This window comes from Mustelus asterias, chromosome 4 (assembly GCF_964213995.1).
Source record: "Mustelus asterias chromosome 4, sMusAst1.hap1.1, whole genome shotgun sequence".
In the NCBI taxonomy this organism is placed as follows: Eukaryota; Metazoa; Chordata; class Chondrichthyes; order Carcharhiniformes; family Triakidae; genus Mustelus; species Mustelus asterias.
This window is the reverse complement of record NC_135804.1, coordinates 96,791,320-96,812,167: the sequence shown is the minus strand read 5'-3', so window position 1 is coordinate 96,812,167 and position 20,848 is coordinate 96,791,320. Positions and strand designations below refer to the sequence as shown.

The following is a 20,848-nucleotide window of genomic DNA, read 5'->3' as shown; positions in this document are numbered from 1 at the left end:
CTCCCACAGTCCAAAGATGTGTGGGTTAGGTGGATTGGCCATTCTAAATTGCCCCTTAGTGTCATGGGGAATAGCTAGGGTAAATACATGGGGTTATGGGGATAGGGCTTGGGTGGGACTGTGGTCAATGCAGACACGATGGGCCGAATGGCCTCCTTCTGCACTGTAGGATTCTATGATTCTATGAATTACAAGTTGGATTATTAAAAATTACAATGGAAAGCCAGGAGCAAGCCTTCACTCAAATATCTGCTGAATTACGACAATTAACTGCGAGCAATTATAAACAGTGAGATGAATATTCAAACAAATGTGAAAATTAGATACAAGAAGAAAGTATTGCATTCATATAGTATGACACATCTCTCAAACACTTCTCAAATTGCTTCAAAATGCAATTATTTTGAAATATAGTGAGTAATCGCTGTTAAAATGGCAAATACAGCAGCCATTTTGTACACAGCAAAATATTACAAACAAAAATGAAATGAAGATCCATTAACTTTTTTGGATGGTTTTAATGAGTTGGGAATGTTGAAGGGAACACTCTGCAAATATGGGACCTTTAATATTTACTTGAACCATCAAACCCCCGTCTAACATCTTACCTGAGGAATGAAATAGCAAGTTATCAAATATCATAGCAATCTCCAGTCATCTGAACTAGGATGTGTTTTGGTTACACGTGACATGTATGTATTTGTTTCTGATTATATAAAACATGATATCAGAAGGCAGATTATTATCTTTGCATTTTGATGGAAGCAAACTCCAGCAGACCCTGTTCTGCAAAACTTCCCAAGAAGTATTCCTTTCCAGATTCTGCCCTGATATTGTGTATTAAAGTTTAAAAAGTTTAATTCATTAGTGTCACAAATAGGCCTACATTAACACTGCAATGAAGTTACTGTGAAAATCCCTGAGTCGCCACACTCCGGCACCTGTTCGGGTACACTGAGGGAGAATTTAACATGGCCAATGCACCTAAACAGCCCGTCTTCCAGACTGTGGGAGGAAACTGGAGCACCCGGAGGAAACACACACAGACACGGGGAGAACGTGCAAACTCCAGACAGACAGTGACCCAAGCCAGGAGTCGAACCCGGGTCCCTGGTGCTGTGAGGCACATCCAGTGCTAACCCACTGTGCCACCATGCAGCCTGTGTATTGGTTGGGCAGTAAATTCAAAACCATTTCTCACTGTGCATAGTGTGGACAATATCATAAGTGTGAGATTATCTACCCCTCCTGAAATTTCTCCCTTTCCAGAACAGGAGGTAAACTTGTTAATTTGACAACAATTTGGATCCCTTATCTGTGAGGAAATAGCCAATTTCAGCCCAAAGGCTAGGGCAAGATCCTTTGGGCTGGGATGATGTGAAATTGCAAGGGCAGTATCTCACTCAAATAACTGTTCTTCAAGCAGTGGATATTTGGTGGTTGTCTGACTAAGAGTTGCATCATAGTTGACTTCATTCCCCCCTTATTCAATGTTCACGCATACAATTACAAGTTGGATTAATAAAAATTACAATGGATAGAGATCAGAGATTGGAAGCCTAGACCACGGCTATTGCAGCAGATTGTCAGCACCTACTGGCTGAGATCACCTAATATAAGACAAACCTGCTCTTGAGTTGTAGGTTCCCTCACCTTTAGAACTCAGGTTGATCCAAGATGGCACCGGAGTGTGGCAATTTCTTGCACGCTGTGCCCAGCATACCCTCTAATTCTATCTTTTACTCTCATTCTATGCTTTTAAAACTCTATTCTAATTCTTTTAAACTGTGTAACAATGCTTTCTGACATCAGACTTTTGAATGCACCTATCTCATATTAAGTTGATCTGTTTCTACACCCGAGCTATGAGTGTAAAACTACATTTTGCACCCTCTCCTTTCCTTCTTGATGTACGGTATGCTTTGTCTGTAAAGCACGTCAGGTTTTGTGAAGGGGAGGTCATGTCTCACAAACTTGATCAAGTTTTCCGAGGAAGTGGTTGATGAGGGTCGGGCAGTGGATGTTGCCTACATGGACTTCAGTAAGGCCTTTGACAAGGTCCCTCATGGCAGACTGGTGCAGAAGGTGAAGTCGCATGGGTTCAGAGGTGAGCTGGCAAGGTGGATACAAAACTGGCTCGGTCAAAGAAGACAGAGGGTAGCAGTGGAAGGGTGCGTTTCTGAATGGAGGGCTGTGACAAGTGGCGTTCCTCAGGCATCAGTGCTGGGACCTTTGCTATTTGTAATATATATAAATGATTTGGAGGAAAATGTAACTGGATTGATTAGTAAGTTTGCGGACGACACAAAGGTTGGTGGATTTGCGGATGGTGATGAGGACCATCAGAGGATGCAGCAGGATATAGATCAGTTGGAGACTTGGACGGAGAGATGGCAGATGGAGTTTAATCCAGACAAATGTGAGGTAATGCATTTTGGAAGGTTTGATACAGATAGGAAATATACAATAAATGGCAGAACCCTTAAGAGTATTGATAGGCAACGGTACACAGGTCACTGAAAGTGGCAATGCAGGTGGAGACAGTAGTCAAGAAGGCAGACGGCATGCTTGCCTTCATTGGCCGGGGTATTGAGTTTAAAAATTGGCAAATCATGTTGCAGCTTTATAGAACCTTAGTTAGACCGCACTTGGAATATAGTATTCAGTTCTGGTCGCCACACTACCAGAAGGATGTGGAGGCTGTGGAGAGGGTATAGAAAAGATTTACCAGGATGTTGCCTGGTATGGATGGCATTAGCTATGAGGAGAGGTTGGAGAAACTTGGTTTGTTCTCACTGGAGCATCGGAGGTTGAGGGGAGACCTGATAGAAGTCTACAAGAGTATGAGAGGCATGGACAGAGTGGATAGTCAGAAGCTTTTTCCCAGGGTGGAAGAGTCAATTACTAGGGGACATAGGTTTAAGGTGAGAGGGGCAAGGTTTAAAGGAGATGTACGAGGCAGATTTTTTACACAGAGAGTAGTGGAACTCGCTGCCAGGGGAGGTAGTGGAAGTGGATACGATAGTGACTTTTAAGGTGAGTCTTGACAAGTACATGAATAGGATGGGAATAGAGGGATATGGTCCCCAGAATGGTAGGGGGTTTTAGTTAAGTCGGGCAGCATGGTTGATGCAGGCTTGGAGGGCCGAAGGGCCTGTTCCTGTTCTGTGATTTTCTTTGTTCTTTGTTCACGCAAGAAACAATACTTTTCATTGTATACTAACTCATACATGTGACAGTAATAAATCAAGTCAAATCAGTTCAAAAACTGGCTGAGCAAAGTAATTATGACAGCCTGCAAAATGCTGTTTTATTGATGTCTGTGACTATTTTCCAAGAGAAGGTCAAAAATCACTAACCTGTTTGGTCTGGTTAGTGAAGCCCCTACTCCAGAGTCTCTCCGCTCCCTCATCTCGATCTCTTCCGTTTCAATTAATGAATTCCCAGTACTGTCAAAATCACTTGCAGAGGTCCCCACGTCAGACATGGAACGGTCTTCAAAATTCAGACCCTGCAATGGAAAAACCGTCTCTCCGGTAGAATCAGACTCTGTGTCATTAAATTCCGCGCATATCCTTTTTGACCAGAGGTCTACTGACTGCTGTAACCCATTGACATTCTTCAAAACATCATCTAGCTGTTTAAAGACATCCTCACGCCCAGCCACGTCATTGTATGGATGAGTCTCAGGCACATTGTCATAAACACTCTGCTTGCTCCCCGTGGAGCTGCACGAACCCCTTCGCCCCTGAAATGCAAATTGAAAATTGTTGATGCTACTGCAAGTGGACATTCCAAGGGACAAGTTTTCAGATCTCCAGTTCACCAAATGGTCACCCGCACCCGGACACAGGCTTTCTATCGAGAGGGCTTTGGGGAAGGTCCCTACTTTGTAGTTTGTGGGGACACGCACAACATAGTCTTCATGTGAACAAAGTTCATCTTTTCTATTATGATTGGAGGCCATAAGCCCAATTTCATAGTCCTCCAAGTACAGTCCACAGTGTATTGTACTGCGACTACTCCGAGAGTTGAAGGTTTTGGAATGTTCTCTGTGTCTACTGTCAGCTGGAGATGCAATACCAGATTGAGAAAAATCCTTCATCAAACCCTTTGGGCTCTTATTCTCAGTTTCCAGAGGACTGGCGTTCTGTGAAGGTTTACATTGCAGTTGGGTAACTGTCCTGTCACATCTTGGCTCTTTGTTTTTTGAAACAGTTTTGCTTTTACCTCGAAGAGTTCTAAATCGAAGGGACTCAATCCGTCTCAGAAAGCTCTTGGTCCTGTGTTTTCTGGGGTTCCCAAGGAAGTCTAGAGTTGTTTGTGTTCCAGTGGAAATAAAGTTGTCATTAGAGCAGTCATCGGGCTTTTGTGTTGTTGGGGAATGAACCATCATAACGTTCCTTGGACTTTCCTTTGGCTCCAGCCGAGCACCTGAACAATGACCTACCAACACCTCTTGGACACTCCCAGCACTACTGCTGCTCCGCACAGAACTAGCCTCGGGATCACTGAGGTCAGAGAGCACGCTCTCCCGACTGGCTGACTCCTTCATTGTTGAGTTTAGGATCTCAGCTCGGTTCGACAGGAAGTCGACAGTTGTCAGCCGCGACCATCTTTTGCTCTCTCGCTGAAATGCCCAGCGGTCACTGATAGCGCAGAGGTCATCTTCTTCAGAATCGTCACTCTGGAATAATAAATGATACAATAGATAAAAGAGGGTCACATCTTGAGAAAAGGACAAGGTGAGAGCTCTATTATTGATTGTGTTCTTTCCTGCCCCCAAAGACCACCTGAAAAATGAATGCTATTCCTTTGCTCTTGAAGAACACTGCACACACTAGTCCCTTATAGCTTATCTGGTATCTGTACCTGACTATTCTTGGCTAGAGCAGCAATGTAACTTACCTGCATAAGAATATTAGTGGCCTTTGCATACAAATTTCCCCTAATAGTCACAGCTGTAAAGTCTCCCAGAAAAATCTGACACCGGAGCTCCATTTTGTGTTGAAAGGTCATCTTCAAAAGGCTTAAAGAACAGAGTCGGACCGTGAAGAAAATTTTGCTGTTTTTAACTTTTTGTAACTCATTGGCTATGAAATCTTTAGGGCATCTTGAAATCGTAAAGGCCTAAATAAAAGCTATTTTTTCTCTGAATTAAAAGTGACTTTTTTGGTCATATAGGTGTTGCAGAATATGGTTAATCTTTTGAAGTTACTGATGGCAGTCACATTCAGTTTCTTGCTATTCTCCAACCCCACTATCTTTTGCAATATCGTTTATTTCCAGCCACATATGGGAAACAACCACAAGCTCGCATGACAGCTGCAAACGTCATTCACCTCCCCCTTTCCTCGGCTGCCAGAACAAAAAATCTTTCCATACCAGAGAGCAGAATTCCCCCTCCCCTAGATTGATATTAATCCATAAATAAAGAGCAGCCGCATTCAAACCTGCACCTTCCTCCTATTTTTATGCCATTACTCTTCACACCCACGTGTGGTTTTCCTGTGTCTTACATAGTGCCATCTTGTCAACTTGCCATAGGACAGGCTTTCAAGACACCTACAGAGTTCTTGGGATGCTGCCAGCTAATGTTGAAAGCATCTCAGCAACCTAAGGAAGGTTTGCTCAAGGCTACGGATGAGGAACAACAATATTAATACATCTTATCCCATCTTCGGGTCCTCCAACATTGGTAAAGATCATACTTAAACAACATTGTCCAACCACAGTTGACAATTAGACTCAGTGGGGGCAATCTGGAGCCTGCGCTCACCATCCATGGGAATGGTGGCAAGAGACCAAGAGCCAGTGAAACCTAGAAATCGTGAGTTTTTAAAAATTCATTCATGGGACACAGGCGTCGCTGGCTGGCCAGCATTTATTGCCCATTCCTAGTTCCCTTCTTCAGAGGGAGGTTGAGAGTCAACCACATTGCTGTGGCTCTGGAGTCACATGTAGGCCACACCAGGTAAGAATGGCAGATTTCCTTCCCTAAAGGACATTAGTGAACCAGATGGGTTTTTCCGACAATCGACAGAGGTTTCATGGTCATCGGTAGATTCTTAATTCCAGGTATTTTTTATGGAATTCAAATTCCACCATCTACCATGGCGGGATTCGAACCCAGGTCCCCAGAACATGAGCTGAGTTTCTGGATTAATAGCGATAATACCACTCGGCCATCGCCTTCTCACAATTTCACCGGTAAGATAGCGATTTCCAATTCTCACCGCCCCTCGCCGATGATGTAATCACCTTCACGCCAAGAGTGAGAACCTCAACTTAATAAATTTAAATGTCATTTATCAGACCTCTCCACCTCTGTCATATATTGACCCTGAGCCATATTGTCAAACCTCGCCGATGTGAGGTCACATCAGTGAGCTTTACAACAGGTCCAGACAGACGTAAACCTGTCATGGGGCTTCCCTTGGGGGTATAGAGGTATGTATAGCCCCTGGGGGGAGAAGGGGGTGGAACATGACCAGACAGCAGCCTGGCCCCCTGCCCCCTGGCATAGGTTGGCACTACCAGGATGCCAGCATGCCAACCTAGCAGTGGCAACCTGGCAGTGCCAATCTGTGTTGGGAGCAGTAATGAGGTGGACCCTCATGGGACTCATTTATTTATGGCGGTGATGGTGGAGGTGGTGGAGGGGGGGGGGGGGGGTGAGGGGCTGTTGGTAGCAGGCATGGGAGTGGTGGGGATGCTAGCAATGTCTGCTTGAGGGTTGGGGTAGGGAAAGGAGTCCAATGTTTGGGGGGGGGGGTGGGGGATGCCAGTGTTTGAGAGGGGGAGGGGAAGGGGTCCGATGCCAGTGAGTGGGGAGGGGGGGGGGGTGGAGAAAGAGGGTGATGCCGGTGTTGATTGCAGTGGGGGAAGTGAGAGAGAGAGAAATGCCAGCTTTGATCATGGGGCTGGTGGGGGGAGGTTATTTCTCCTCTGATTGGGGCACCCATTTCAGTGAAGTTGGCTTTACCACTGTGTTTAGGCCCCACCTCGAAACATGGCAAGCATAAAAGAAAGCATTTCTCAAGGCTAGGAGGCTGGGAACACACGAAGCAAGTGTGAAATACAAGGAAAGCAGAAAGAAACTTAAGCAAGGAGTAAGGAGGGCTAAAAGGGATCATGAAAAATCATTGGCCAGCAGGATTAAGGAAAATCCCAAGGCTTTTTATCCATATATAAAGAACAAGAGGGTAGCGAGGGAGAGGGTTGGCCACTCAAGGACAGGGAATCTATGCATGAAGCCAGAGGAAATGGGCGAGGTATTAAATGAGTACTTTGCGTCAGTATTCACTAAAGAGAAGGACTTGGTGGATGGTGAATCTGGGAAAGTGTGTGTAGATAGTTTGAGTCATGTTGAGATCAAAAAGGAGGAGGTATTGGGGTTCTTGAGAAACATTAAAGTAGACAAGTCCCCAGGGCCTGATGGGATATACCCCAAAATACTGAGTGAGGCAAGGGAGGAAATTGCTGGGGTCTTGAGAGAAATCTTTGTATCCTCACTGGCTACAGGGGAGGTCAACACAGTAAGAAGTCTCACAACACCAGGTTAAAGTCCAACAGGTTTATTTGGTAGCAAAAGCCACTAGCTTTTGCTTTTGCTATCAAATAAACCTGTTGGACTTTAACCTGGTGTTGTGAGACTTCTTACTGTGTTTACCCCAGTCCAACGCCGGCATCTCCACATTACAGGGGAGGTCCCAGAGGATTGGGGAGTAGCCAATGTTGTTCCTTTGTTTAAGAAGGGTAGCAAGAATAATCCAGGTAATTACAGGCCGGTGAGTCTTACGTCAGTGGTAGGGAAATTATTGGAGAGGATTCTTCGAGACAGGATTTACTCCCACTTGGAAATAAGTGGATGTATTAGCAAGAGACAACGTGGTTTTGTGAAGGGGAGGTCATGTCTCACTAACTTGATCGAATTTTTCGAGGAAGTGACGAAGATGATTGATGAGGGTAGGGCAGAGGATGTTGTCTACATGAACTTCAATAAGGCCTTTGACAAGGTCCCTCATGGCAGACTGGTGCAGAAGCTGAAGTCGCATGGGATCAGCGGTGAGCTGGCAAGGTGGATACAAACTGGCTCGGTCATAGAATAGTAAGAGTTTTAACAACACCAGGTTAAAGTCCAACCTGGTGTTGTTAAAACTCTTACTGTGTTTACCCTAGTCCAACGCCAGCATCTCCACATCATGTCGGTCATAGAAGACAGAGGGTAGCAGTGGAAAGGTGTGTTTCTGAATGGAGGGCTGTGACAAGTGGCGTTCCTCAGGGATCAGTGCTGGGGCCTTTGCTGTTCCTAATATGTATAAATGATTTGGAAGAAAATGTAACTGCTTTGATCAGTAAGTTTGCGGATGACACAAAGGGCTGGTGGATTTGCGGATAGCGATGAGGACCATCAGAGGATACAGCAGGATATAGATCGGTTGGAGGCTCACAATGTAACTCACTTATACTGCTAGAAACTACATATATTCATAGGTACAGACCTGTCCTCTGCAGACAAAATATATCCAGACATTGCAGCTTGTTTGAATAAACAAAAACATGGGGGACAATAGCTACCTGGTGCATTCACCACGGCAATATCTGACCAATCAGAGCCAACCTGACAACCAACCAGCAACTTTTTTTACATGCAACATAAATTGTTTCTTTTGAGGTTTGGCCTGATAAGTGCAAGAAAAATAGTTTTAAAGTTTATTTATTAATGTCACAAGTAGGCTTACATTAACACTGCAATGAAGTTACTGTGAAAATCCCCTAGTCACCACACTCCGAAGCCCGTTCGGGTACACTGAGGGAGAATTTAGCATGGTTGATGTACCTGACCAACATATCTTTCAGAAAGGGGGAGGAAACCTACGCAGACACAGGGAGAGGGAACAGACACCGCACAGACAGTCACCCAAGCTGGGAATCAAACCCGGGTCCTTAGCACTGTGAGGCAGCAGTCATAACCATTGTGCCACCATGCCTTCAACAGCATGTCTCATTTGTCAGCAATAGCCATAGATTTGTGGATTGTGAAACTGGTGTGAAACTCAATCTGAAAGGGATAAACTATCAGGTATTGACACTTACGGTTCGCACTAAACTTTCAATGATGAGTGGCCCACTTAAATTAACAGTAATAAAACATAGATAACTGGCACTTCCAGCAATACAATTCCTCTTTTCTCCCAAACTTCTTGGAAGTTCATTTGTTGTAATTTATCTTCCTCAGAAGATTAAATACACAGATAAGAATGTTTATTGAGAGAGAAAAGAAATTAAACTCAACAAATCCACTCCTTTTTGATATATCAAGTCCAGTAACAAATACTCTCACAACAATTCCAGTTTGCAGAAACACATCTATTTGTCTCTTGAACCTATTTATATTCTCAGTTGAAGTGACCCCACCCAATGACATATTCCTCTGACTGTCCTTTACAATTCTAATCTTCAATTTACCACACTGCGTATCTGAACCCTTCAGCTTGACAATCAATTTTCCTTCATAACCTTAAAAACTTAAACTCAGTTGCCTAGGTTCTCCTCTTTCCAAAGAAAATAATTCCAACTTCATAAACTTTTAATGACCTAGAATTCTGACACTTGCTCACATTTATCTTGTCTTAAAGAACCAAAGACCTAAGCCTATATGTCAGTGGCAGGGAAATTATTGGAGAGGATTCTTCAAGACAGGATTTACTCACGCTTGGAAATAAGTGGATACATTAGTGAGAGGCAACATGGTTTTGTGAAGGGGAGGTCGTGTCTCACTAACTTGATTGAGTTTTTCGAGGAAGTGACAAAGATGATTGATGAGGGTAGGGAAGTGGATGTTGTCTACATGGACTTCAGTAAGGCTTTTGACAAGGTTCCTCATGGCAGACTGGTACAGAAGGTAAAGTTGCACGGGATCAGAGGTGAACTGGCAAGATGCATACAGAACTGGCTCGGTCATAGAAGACAGAGGGTAGCAGTGGAAGGGTGCATTTCTGAATGGAGCGCTGTGACCAAGTGGCATTCTTCAGGAATCACTAGTGGGACCTTTGCTGTTTGTAATATATATAACTGATTTGGAGAAAAATGTAACTGGTTTGATTAGTTTGCGGATGACACAAAGGTTGGTGGAATTGTGGATAGCGATGAGGACCATCAGAGGATACAGGAGGATATAGATCGGTTGGAGACTTGGGTAGAGAGATGGCAGATGGAGTTTAATCTGAACAAATGTGAAGTAATGCATTTTGGAAGATCTAATACAGATGGGAAATATACAGTAAATGGCAGAACCCTTAAGAATATTGAGGGATCTGGGTGAACAGGTGTACAGACCACTGAAAGTGGCAACGCAGGTGGAGAAGGTAGTCAAGAAGGCATGTGACATGCTTGCCTTCATCGGCCGGGGCATTGATTTTAAAAATTGGCAAGTCATGTTGCAGCTTTATAGAACCTTAGTTCGGCCGCACTTGGAATATAGTGTTCAATTCTGGTTGCCACGCTACCAGAAGGAAGTGGAGGCTTTGGAGAGGGTACAGAAAAGATTCACCAGGATGTTGCCTGGCATGGAGGGCATTAGCTATGAGGAGAGGTTGGAGAAACTTGGTTTGTTCTCACTGGAACAACGAAGGTTGAGGGGTGACCTGACAGAAGTCTACAGATTATGAGAGGCATGGATAGAGTGGATAGTCAGAAGCTTTTTCCCAGGGTGAAAGAGTCAATTACTAAGGGGCATAGGTTTAAAGTGCGAGGGGCAAGGTTTAAAGGAGATCTGCGAGGCAAGTTTTTTACACAAAGGGTGGTGGGTGCCTGGAACTTGTTGCTGGAGATGGTAATGGAAGCAGATACGATAGTGAGTCTGGACAAATACATGAATAGGATGGGAATAGAGGAATATGGTCCTCGGAAGGGTAAGGGGTTTTAGTTCAGTCGGGCAGCATGGTCGGTGCAGGCTTGGAAGGCCGAAGGGCCCTGTTCCTGTGCCATAATTTTCTTTGTTCTTTGTTCCTTGTGGCGGCCTGGAACACCTGTGTTTTTTGACAAAGTGCCATAACATCTGATGAAAAAACTTGCCTGTTTCTCTTGAGAGAAACATGCCGGTTTTCAGTGAGACCCAGACACTTTGCCACTTTTTGGTAATATTCTACCCAGTGTCAAAGCTAGAGTTGAACAGGCGAGGAGTTATGATACTTGATCTGCAAAGAGGGACCCTTTTAAAAGGTAGTTCAATAGCTTCTTCTTTTGCCCCCATGGCAAGCTCTGCCCTTCCACTTATCCCCTAAGGCCCTCATACCCACTATGCCAAGCGACAGCACTTCCATGTCCACTGACCCACTATACACCATCTGGAAGCAATGAACACTATAGTGTATAGTGAGTGGTATGTGTAATGAAAAAGTAACTCATATGTAACTTTCTCCTTGGGTGGAAAAAAAATAGCTTCACCACAAGCTAATAAAAGTGTCAATCAACCTGACCCTCTTAAGTATCAATACCAAAAAACAAAGCCTTGAAACCACTTAACTCAAGTAAATAAACATTGTGAAATTGACAGCAGAGATCAGAGAGCCTTAACTGTCAATCAAACAATGTTTTCTCGGGGGCACATGTTTTTTGTATTCTAATAGTTGCCCAGGCTCTCAGTCAAATATACATCATGAGGCTTGAGGGCACAATTAGGGCCATTGTGAGGGGGTTAATGTAAGGGCATCTCCCAGGCGTCTGCGTGGGTTTTCTCCAGGTGCTCCGGTTCCCTCCCACAGTCTGAATGACATGCTGGTTAGGTGCATTGGCCATGCTAAATTCTCCCTCAGTGTACCTGAACAGAGCGTGACAACTGGGGGATTTTCACAGTAACTTCATTGCATTGTTAATGTAAGCCTGCTTATGACACTAATAAACTTAAACTTTATACCAAAGTAAAAGCAATGAAAGAAAATATATCTCATTATTTGCTAAAACAGCTTTGGAAATGGCAGCTGAAGCTTTGACCTTAAAAAGCGCAGTAGGAGAGTAGTTGCTCGAAAAAAAGTGACAAATATGATTCTTCAAGGGTACTTACCGACTTCCTTTTAGTGTTGACATCAAGTTTTATGGAGGCATATTTATTCAGGATCATCAGTCGCCTAAGGAGAAAATCAAATTCAAGCTACATTATTTCATCCACATGACTTATTTACAGAATTTATATTAAATTCGTGTATGGGATGTGGGCATCGCTGGCTGGGTCAGCATTTATTACCCATCCCTAATTTCCCTTGAGGAGGTAGTTGAGAGTCAACCACATTGCTGTGGATCTGGAGTCACATGTAGGCCAGACCTACAGGTAAGGATGGCAGATTTCCTTCCCTAAAAGACACTAGTGAACCAGATGGGTTTTTACAACAGTTTCATGGTCATCATTAGACTTTTACATAAGAACATAAGAACATAAGAAATAGGAGCAGGAGTAGGCCATCTAGCCCCTCGAGCCTGCCCCGCCATTCAATAAGATCATGGCTGATCTGACGTGGATCAGTACCACTTACCCGCCTGATCCCCATAACCCTTAATTCCCTTACCGATCAGGAATCCATCCATCTGCGCTTTAAACATATTCAGCGAGGTAGCCTCCACCACCTCAGTGGGCAGAGAATTCTAGAGATTCACCACCCTCTGGGAGAAGAAGTTCCTCCTCAACTCTGTCTTAAACCGACCCCCCTTTATTTTGAGGCTGTGTCCTCTGGTTTTAACTTCCTTACTAAGTGGAAAGAATCTCTCCGCCTCCACCCTATCCAGCCCCCGCATTATCTTATAAGTCTCCATAAGATCCCCCCTCATCCTTCTAAACTCCAACGAGTACAAACCCAATCTCCTCAGCCTCTCCTCATAATCCAAACCCCTCATCTCCGGTATCAACCTGGTGAACCTTCTCTGCACTCCCTCCAATGCCAATATATCCTTCCTCATATAAGGGGACCAATACTGCACACAGTATTCCAGCTGCGGCCTCACCAATGCCCTGTACAGGTGCATCAAGACATCCCTGCTTTTATATTCTATCCCCTTCGCAATATAGGCCAACATCCCATTTGCCTTCTTGATCACCTGTTGTACCTGCAGACTGGGCTTTTGCGTCTCATGCACAAGGACCCCCAGGTCCCTTTGCACGGTAGCATGTTTTAATTTGTTTCCATTGAGATAGTAATCCCATTTGTTATTATTTCCTCCAAAGTGTATAACCTCGCATTTATCAACGTTATACTCCATTTGCCATATCCTCGCCCACTCACTCAGCCTGTCCAAATCTCTCTGCAGATCTTCTCCGTCCTCCACACGATTCACTTTTCCACTTATCTTTGTGTCGTCTGCAAACTTCGTTACCCTACACTCCGTCCCCTCCTCCAGATCATCTATATAAATGGTAAATAGTTGCGGCCCGAGTACCGATCCCTGCGGCACGCCACTAGTTACCTTCCTCCAACCGGAAAAACACCCATTTATTCCGACTCTTTGCTTCCTGTCGGATAGCCAGTCCCCAATCCACTTTAACACACTACCCCCAACTCCGTGTGCCCTAATCTTCTTCAGCAGCCTTTTATGGGGCACCTTATCAAACGCCTTTTGGAAATCCAAAAACACCGCATCCACCGGTTCTCCTCCATCAACCGCCCTAGTCACATCTTCATAAAAATCCAACATGTTAATTCCAGATTTTTATTGAATTCAAATTTCACCATCTGCAATGGTGAGATTTGAAGTAGGAATCCCCAAGCATTACGCTGGGTTATTAATCCAGTGACAATACCACTGTGCCACTATCCGTCCTTAATTACTCACAATAAGATCTCAGCTGTGAATCCTAGGATTTTTTTTGAAGGGTAAAGATGTAGGGTGGGATTTTCCAGCTACTCTCACACCAAGACTGGAAAATCCTGCCTGAGGCCAATAGACCTTTACATGGGGTGAGCCCCCACCCGCTACACTTCCCAGGGCGGGCAGGATGGGAAAATCCCACCCATAATATCATTCAGCAGCCTCACTTCTATAACACTCGACACATTTCCTATACTTCCCATATTTCCCCACTTGAATTTCTTTCCTCCACTCCTGATAATGCTGATCTTGCTGTTGTACAATTCCACAAGTACTAAAGTAAAATTTATTTATTAGTCACTAGTAGGCTTACATTAACACTGCATTGAAGTTACTATGAAAATCCCCTAGTCGTCACACTCCGGCGCCTGTTTGTATACACTGAGGGAGAATTTAGCATGGTCAATGCACCTAACCAGCAGGTCTTTCAGAATGTGGGGGAAAACCAGAGCACCGGGAGGAAACCCACGGAGACACAGGGAGACGTGCAAACTCCGCACAGACAGTGACCCAAGCCGGGAATCGAACCCAGGTCCCTAGTGCTGTGAGGCAGCAGTGCTAACCACTGTGCCGCCCAAGTACTGGGTTGTCCTCCAGTACCTTTGCTCAAGTCCTCACTCTTCACTGATGGATAGATGACTCTTGAGGTGCATCAGAGTGAACAGCTACTGACCATACTGGACATGCACTATCCATCATGACTCGGTGATCAGAAAATGAACTGGAGTTGTGTTAGTCTCTGTCAAGCCAAAGAGCCTTTCTAGCAATGCTGAGGTCAGCAATATTATAGGAATTTGTCAGGTTTGCTTTCAAAATATAATTCCTGGAGGATAAACTGAATGACACATTTACTCGATAAACCCCAGTAGAAATCAGAAATCAAATGGTGGTTTTTATCAATGCTTAGAGGCCGGAATACCCTGAACACTTTGATGTTCTCAAAACCAGAATACAAACTTTACTTGGGACTCTTTCTATCTCTGTCCATAACCAAATCCCTGCACAAGCTCTCCCACTATTGATACTCCCACTCCCGACTTTTATTTATATTAACTGTTTTTGTATTAAAACTAAATTTCCCTAAAAATTACTCACAAATTTCATTAGATACTCACTTATTGTTCTTCACCTCACCCCATCCCCACAAGTTTTATTTTATTTCTTTTGAAACTACAAATAGGTGGGATGAGCAATCTCAGTATGTGCAGCAGAAACAATTCTCTCGAGAGCTGTAAAAAATCCTGGGATCTCAAAGGATCACATTTGGATGTCAAGCGGGCGGCACGGTAGCACAGTGGTTAGCACTGCTGCTTCACAGCTCCAGTGACCTGGGTTCGATTCCCGGCTTGGGTCACTGTCTGTGTGGAGTTTGCATATTCTCCTCGTGTCTGCGTGGGTTTCCTCCGGGTGCTCCGGTTTCCTCCCACAGTCCAAAGATGTGCGGGTTAGGTTGATTGGCCATGTTTTAAAAAAAAATTGCCCCTTAGTGTCCTGAGATGCGTAGGTTAGAGGGATTAGTGGGTAAAATATGTAGGGATATGGAAGTAGGGTCTGGGTGGGATTGTGGTCGGCGCAGACTCGATGGGCCGAATGGCCTCTTTCTGTACTGTAGGGTTTCTATGATTTTCTATGAAGCCACCTCACAACCGATTACAAATAATTTGAAAATTCTTGTGAATTGATAATGGCAAACCTGGAGGCACATTCAAAGATGTCAAATACAGAAATGCTGGGAACACTGTGCATGAGATAGTGTTTTCTTTATTCATTCGTGGGACATGAGCGCCGCTGGTTGACCAGCATTTATTGCCATCCCTAGTTGCCCTTGAACTGAGAGGCTTGTTAGGCCATTTCAGAGGGCAGTTGAGAGTCACCCACATTGCTGTGGCTCTGGAGTCACATGTAGGCCAGACCAGGTAAGGACGGCAGATTTCCTTTCCTAGTGAACCCAGGTGGGTTTTGACGACAATCGACAAAGGTTTCATGATCATCAGTAGATACTTAATTCCAGATTTTTTTAAAATTGAATTCAAGTTCCACCATTTGCCATGGCAGGATTCGAACCCAGGTCCTCAGAACATTAGCTGAGTTTTTGAATTAATAGTCTAGCGGTAATACCACTAGGCCATCAACTCCCCTTAATATTTCAAATGTAGATCCTTTATCAAAATTGCTGAAACTGCTAAATTGCTAAAACTCAACAGCTCTCCTCTGAGATGGTACCTCGCTAAGTGAGTGATTCAAACAACATCAACATTCTGGTGTGCAGCCAGAGAGCAGTATAGCACATTACCTGAAAGAAGCTGCAATTTGGGATGGAACTGGTTCGACCGGTATGTCACATAAATTACGTCCTCAGATATTTTTTCCGTCCACCTCCCTCCCATAATAAAGCAGGATCTCTGGCAAAGTGCCCTGGTAAACCCAGTAACCCTATCCCATATGCCCTTGTAAAGCATCAGTGAAACTATTGGCAGCTAAGATCTGGTAGGAGCCCCATTGAATTAATTGGAAAGGTCCCAGAAATCACAAAGGTAAAGCCAATATCTTTGTCTGGGTCTTCCTTTCAGAGGATAGGATTTTGCCACTCCAAAATTTCCCAGTGGTCTGAATTGGGCACCACAGAAGCAGATGTACCTTACAAAAGGAGGCAGCACACCCTTGCCCATGTAAATGGCCCCAGCTCAGCGATCTGAGACACAATATATGGCCTTTGCTTTGGGTGGGTGGGAATTTTGCTCCACTGATGGAATGAGCCCATCAAAATATTGTCCCCATAAAGAATAATTTATCACTTCATACTTTTGGCAGAGAATCATAGAATTCTTACAGCGTAGAACGAGGCCATTCAGCCCATTGGGCTGTACCGACAACAATCCCACCCAGGCCCTATCCCTGTAAATCCACACATTTACCCCATTAATCCCCCTGACACTAAAGGGCAATTTAGCATGGCCAATCAACCTAACCCGCACATCTTTGGAGTGTGGGAGGAAACTGGAGCAACCGGAGGAAACCCACGCAGACACGGGGAAAACGTGCAAACTCCACACAGTCAACCGAGGTTGGAATTGGCCCAGGTCCCTGGAGCTGAGGCAGCAGTGCTAACCACTGTGCTATCGTCTGCCCTTGAACCATTAGAAAATAACAGAAAATTGAGCACATGCTGCAAACTGCATAGAGGACACCTCAAATATTCTGTATGAACTTCCAACTGGTGAAGTTTCCAGCCAAAGCATAATGTTAGTCCAAGGTTTTATCAAATGATGAGAAGGATGATCTCCAATTCACCACACTACTGATGGTTATATCACTTCTTCAAAATACAAGTTGAAGTGCCCCTGCACGTGGCACATACTAGCAAAATCCCAAGGAAAAGATGGACAAAGAACAGACAATTCCTCAACAGAGTCACGCACAAGCACTAGTGATCATTAATCAGTTGTTTTTCTTCTTGGATCAATCAGGCTTGGAAAGGGTGGGGTCGAGCCTAACCTTGAGTAAACTTGAAACACGAGATCACTGTAAAGTGGATGATTTTGAAATAACTAACATGAGGCTCTTGTTGGCTGCAACAGCACCACAGAAAATGCCTCACATGACAAGGCCACAGCACATTGTAGGAAATGTTTAGTTAAAGTTCAAAAGTTTGTCATCTGTACACATAAGAAACTACTGAGAGATACCAGATAAATAAAAGTTGCAAATGATCCTGTGGAAACTCGAGGCACTGTCAGTGACATGCACAACTGTTTATGTCTGTACAATATAGGAATTACAATCCAGGGAATGTTTGAATAGGATGATTTATATTGTAAGGATTGGAGTGGCTTCTAGTCTTTACTGTCTGGATATTAATTATTATCTGAAACGGGCGCAGAAACAAGAATTAAGCTGGGAGCATCACATGTCAAACATGAGTTTGCCTGGTACTCGTCCCATTAAATAAATGGAAGAAAGATTGGTTTGGCTGAGTTAATGATGCAAGCAGTTAATGATGACCGCCATTTCAACTCTGAACTTCAACTAAGTGGCTGAATCTCAACTGGAGACAAGTAAGTGCCTCATTAATGCAGGTAAACCAAGTCCAGAGACGTTATGATCAGATGCAAGTGATTTTCATAGAATCGTAGAATCTACAGTGCAGAAGGAGGCCATTTGGCCCATCGAGCCTACACTGACAACAATCCCACCCAGGTCCTGTCCCTGTAACCCCACATATTTACCCTGCTAATCTCCCTGACTCTAAGGGGCAATTTACCATGGCCAATCAACCTAACCCGCACACCTTTGGGCTGTGGGAGGAAACCGAAGCAGCCGAAGGGAACCCACGCCGACACTGGGAAAACGTGCAAACTCCACACAGACAGTGACCTGAGGCCGGAATTGAACCTGGGTCCCTGGCGCTGTGAGGCAGCAGTGCTAACCACTGTACTACCGTAAATCCTGATGTCCCCATTTTATTGGGCAGAGATTCTGCAGGATTTGTTAAAGGCACTCAAAAAATACTTCTGATTTGTTTTAATTGCCGCCCTATACTAGGGCAATGAGTTTACCACTAGAAGCCCACTAAACAAATGCAAATAAGCCTGAACCCAGGAAGTTTAAATCAGTCTGAAGCTTGTGATTTTGTCACGCAGTTTGCTGGCACAGCTCCATGGAGCTGATCGTTGGCACAGCTCCGCCAGGAAAATACCAATGCAATTTTGGTGACACAACAATTTCAAGAGTTATCTGAGTTCGGAGGAGGGCCGGCAAGATTTCAGATACACCAATGAATGTTATGGAAATCCTTCTGCATGAACTTAGACAACGGACACAAGCACGGTTTGGCAATGCAGCATCAATGACTTTCAGCAGAGCAACACAGCAGCAAGAAATGACCAGGGTAGGTCAACCGCTTCAAGCCCAATAACTCAGAGCTAGAAGGAATTTAATAACCTGACCAGGACAGGCAAGGGAAGAAGAGTTCAACTCATCTTTCTAGAGCATACTTGTAATGTCTCATAAATAGTGACCTGCCCCTACCATTATGTTGAAGTGCTTCCCCTCACTAAGTAGGAGGCAGCACCAGGCTCTCAGCTTTCACTTGTAAGTGCTCCTTTATTCACAGCCTTATTTTAACATCATCTCACTAAAGGTGTTATTTGGAATCTAGCTACTTGATGCACGTATCTCAACACACCCATTACAGGAATTGGACAACGGCTGAGAGTTACTGGCATCTCATGATGGAAGATCATTCTCATTTTTCTCATTCTTTTGATGTAGAAAACAAGCCAAAATACCAGAAAGAGAACAAACCTCCATTCTCCCTTCTCCTATGAGGAGGAAGCTCAGCTGATATTGAGGAAGGAGATCATACACAATGACAGAAATTGGGAAGTGCTAGAGTAGCTGCAAATTACATTTTGCTCTGTACATAAGCCGTCAGCAACTGATTTCATGAAACCCATCCCACCACATCATTGCAGCTGAAAGTCACTTGTGAACACAGTTCCTCAACCACCCAGTCTAGCCTAACTTCCTCATTTCCTCCTCCAGAGTCATGTGAAACGGAAGAAAAACCCAGGCCCCACTTCATCCGGCCCAGCCAACACCTCACAGTATGCTTACTCCATACCTCCTAATTACCTGTTCATTAGATACTTACACCAATTGATCTACTGAACTAATCTGAGCACCTAGGAGGGTTGGACCCTAGAGGTGAAGACAATGAAGACATTGGGGGGGATTCTCTGACATCCCAGCAGAGTGTTTCTCAGCGGCACGCCATTCATAAGAACATAAGAAATAGGAGCAGGAGTAGGCCATCTAGCCCCTCGAGCCTGCCCCGCCATTCAATAAGATCATGGCTGATCTGACGTGGATCAGTACCACTTACCCGCCTGATCCCCATAACCCTTAATTCCCTTACCGATCAGGAATCCATCCATCCGCGCTTTAAACATATTCAGCGAGGTAGCCTCCACCACCTCAGTGGGCAGAGAATTCCAGAGATTCACCACCCTCTGGGAGAAGAAGTTCCTCCTCAACTCTGTCTTAAACCGACCCCCCTTTATTTTGAGGCTGTGTCCTCTAGTTTTAACTTCCTTACTAAGTGGAAAGAATCTCTCCGCCTCCACCCTATCCAGCCCCCGCATTCACCAGCAGTAGGATCTTCTGGTCTTGCCGCTGTCAACGGGATTTCCCATTGACTCCACCCCCATATCACCAGGAAACACACAGTGGGGATGCATTGTCAGCAGGACCAGAAGATCCCACCGGCACGAACAACAGGAGAATTCCGGCCATTGATGACAAGAGAACTGGGAGATAGCACCTTGTAGCAGCAGGGCCCATGGTGCAGCTCTCTCAGTTTTTAAAGAAGAATACATCAAGTGTATGTGCCAGTTCCGGGGAACAGGTTAGAGTCTGTTGTAGATGGAGTCATCGTCTACCACACTCCCATGTTAATGTGACAGGCGACTTTACAAAACTGCAGCCGCCCTGATACATGTGGGAGCTCTAGAGTTATCTGCAGCAGAGTCTCATAACCCTGCCCCAAGAGCAATCTGCACATCTGCTATAGGTGCTCAGTTACTGATGGTCAATTCTGACATTCACTTATTCACCCTAACGCAGACAAGCTATTAGAAAAACAGAAAGTACTGGGAAAACTCAGCAGCTCTCGCAGCATGCATGGAGAGGGAAACAGTTAACGGTTTGAGTTAACGTTTTCATTACTGTTGCCCTGAGATAAACTGACATTACTGGTTGTGAATGATCTGGATATTATTTCCATGTAATCAAGCCAAGCTAGCTCATGATTTGCGTAAAACAAATCTGACCATTACTGTCCCCAGTTTACTGCATTCCTGGAAACATACTAAAATACTACAAAACTACAAAAGGTCGTGAGTGTAGCCCAATCCATCATGCAAACCAGCCTCCCATCCATTGACTCTGTCTATACTTTCCGCTGCCTCGGCAAAGCAGCCAGCATAAT

General features: G+C 44.5%; 1 protein-coding gene across 2 annotated transcripts in view; it reads right to left on the bottom strand.

The window, feature by feature from the left end:
• The window catches only part of stard8 (StAR related lipid transfer domain containing 8), a 110,613-nt gene that overhangs the window by 35,631 nt on the left and 54,134 nt on the right, over positions 1 to 20,848 (bottom strand). For both annotated transcript variants that reach the window (XR_013497650.1, XM_078211429.1), the window contains exons 4-5: positions 12,068 to 12,131; positions 3,360 to 4,687 (exon numbers count right to left, since the gene is read on the bottom strand). Coding sequence is in view for 1 of the 2 variants with exons in the window: in XM_078211429.1 (XP_078067555.1) it covers positions 3,360 to 4,687; positions 12,068 to 12,131 (1,392 nt within the window). In the remaining variant the exon portion in view is untranslated. The remainder of the gene's footprint in view (positions 1 to 3,359; positions 4,688 to 12,067; positions 12,132 to 20,848) is intronic.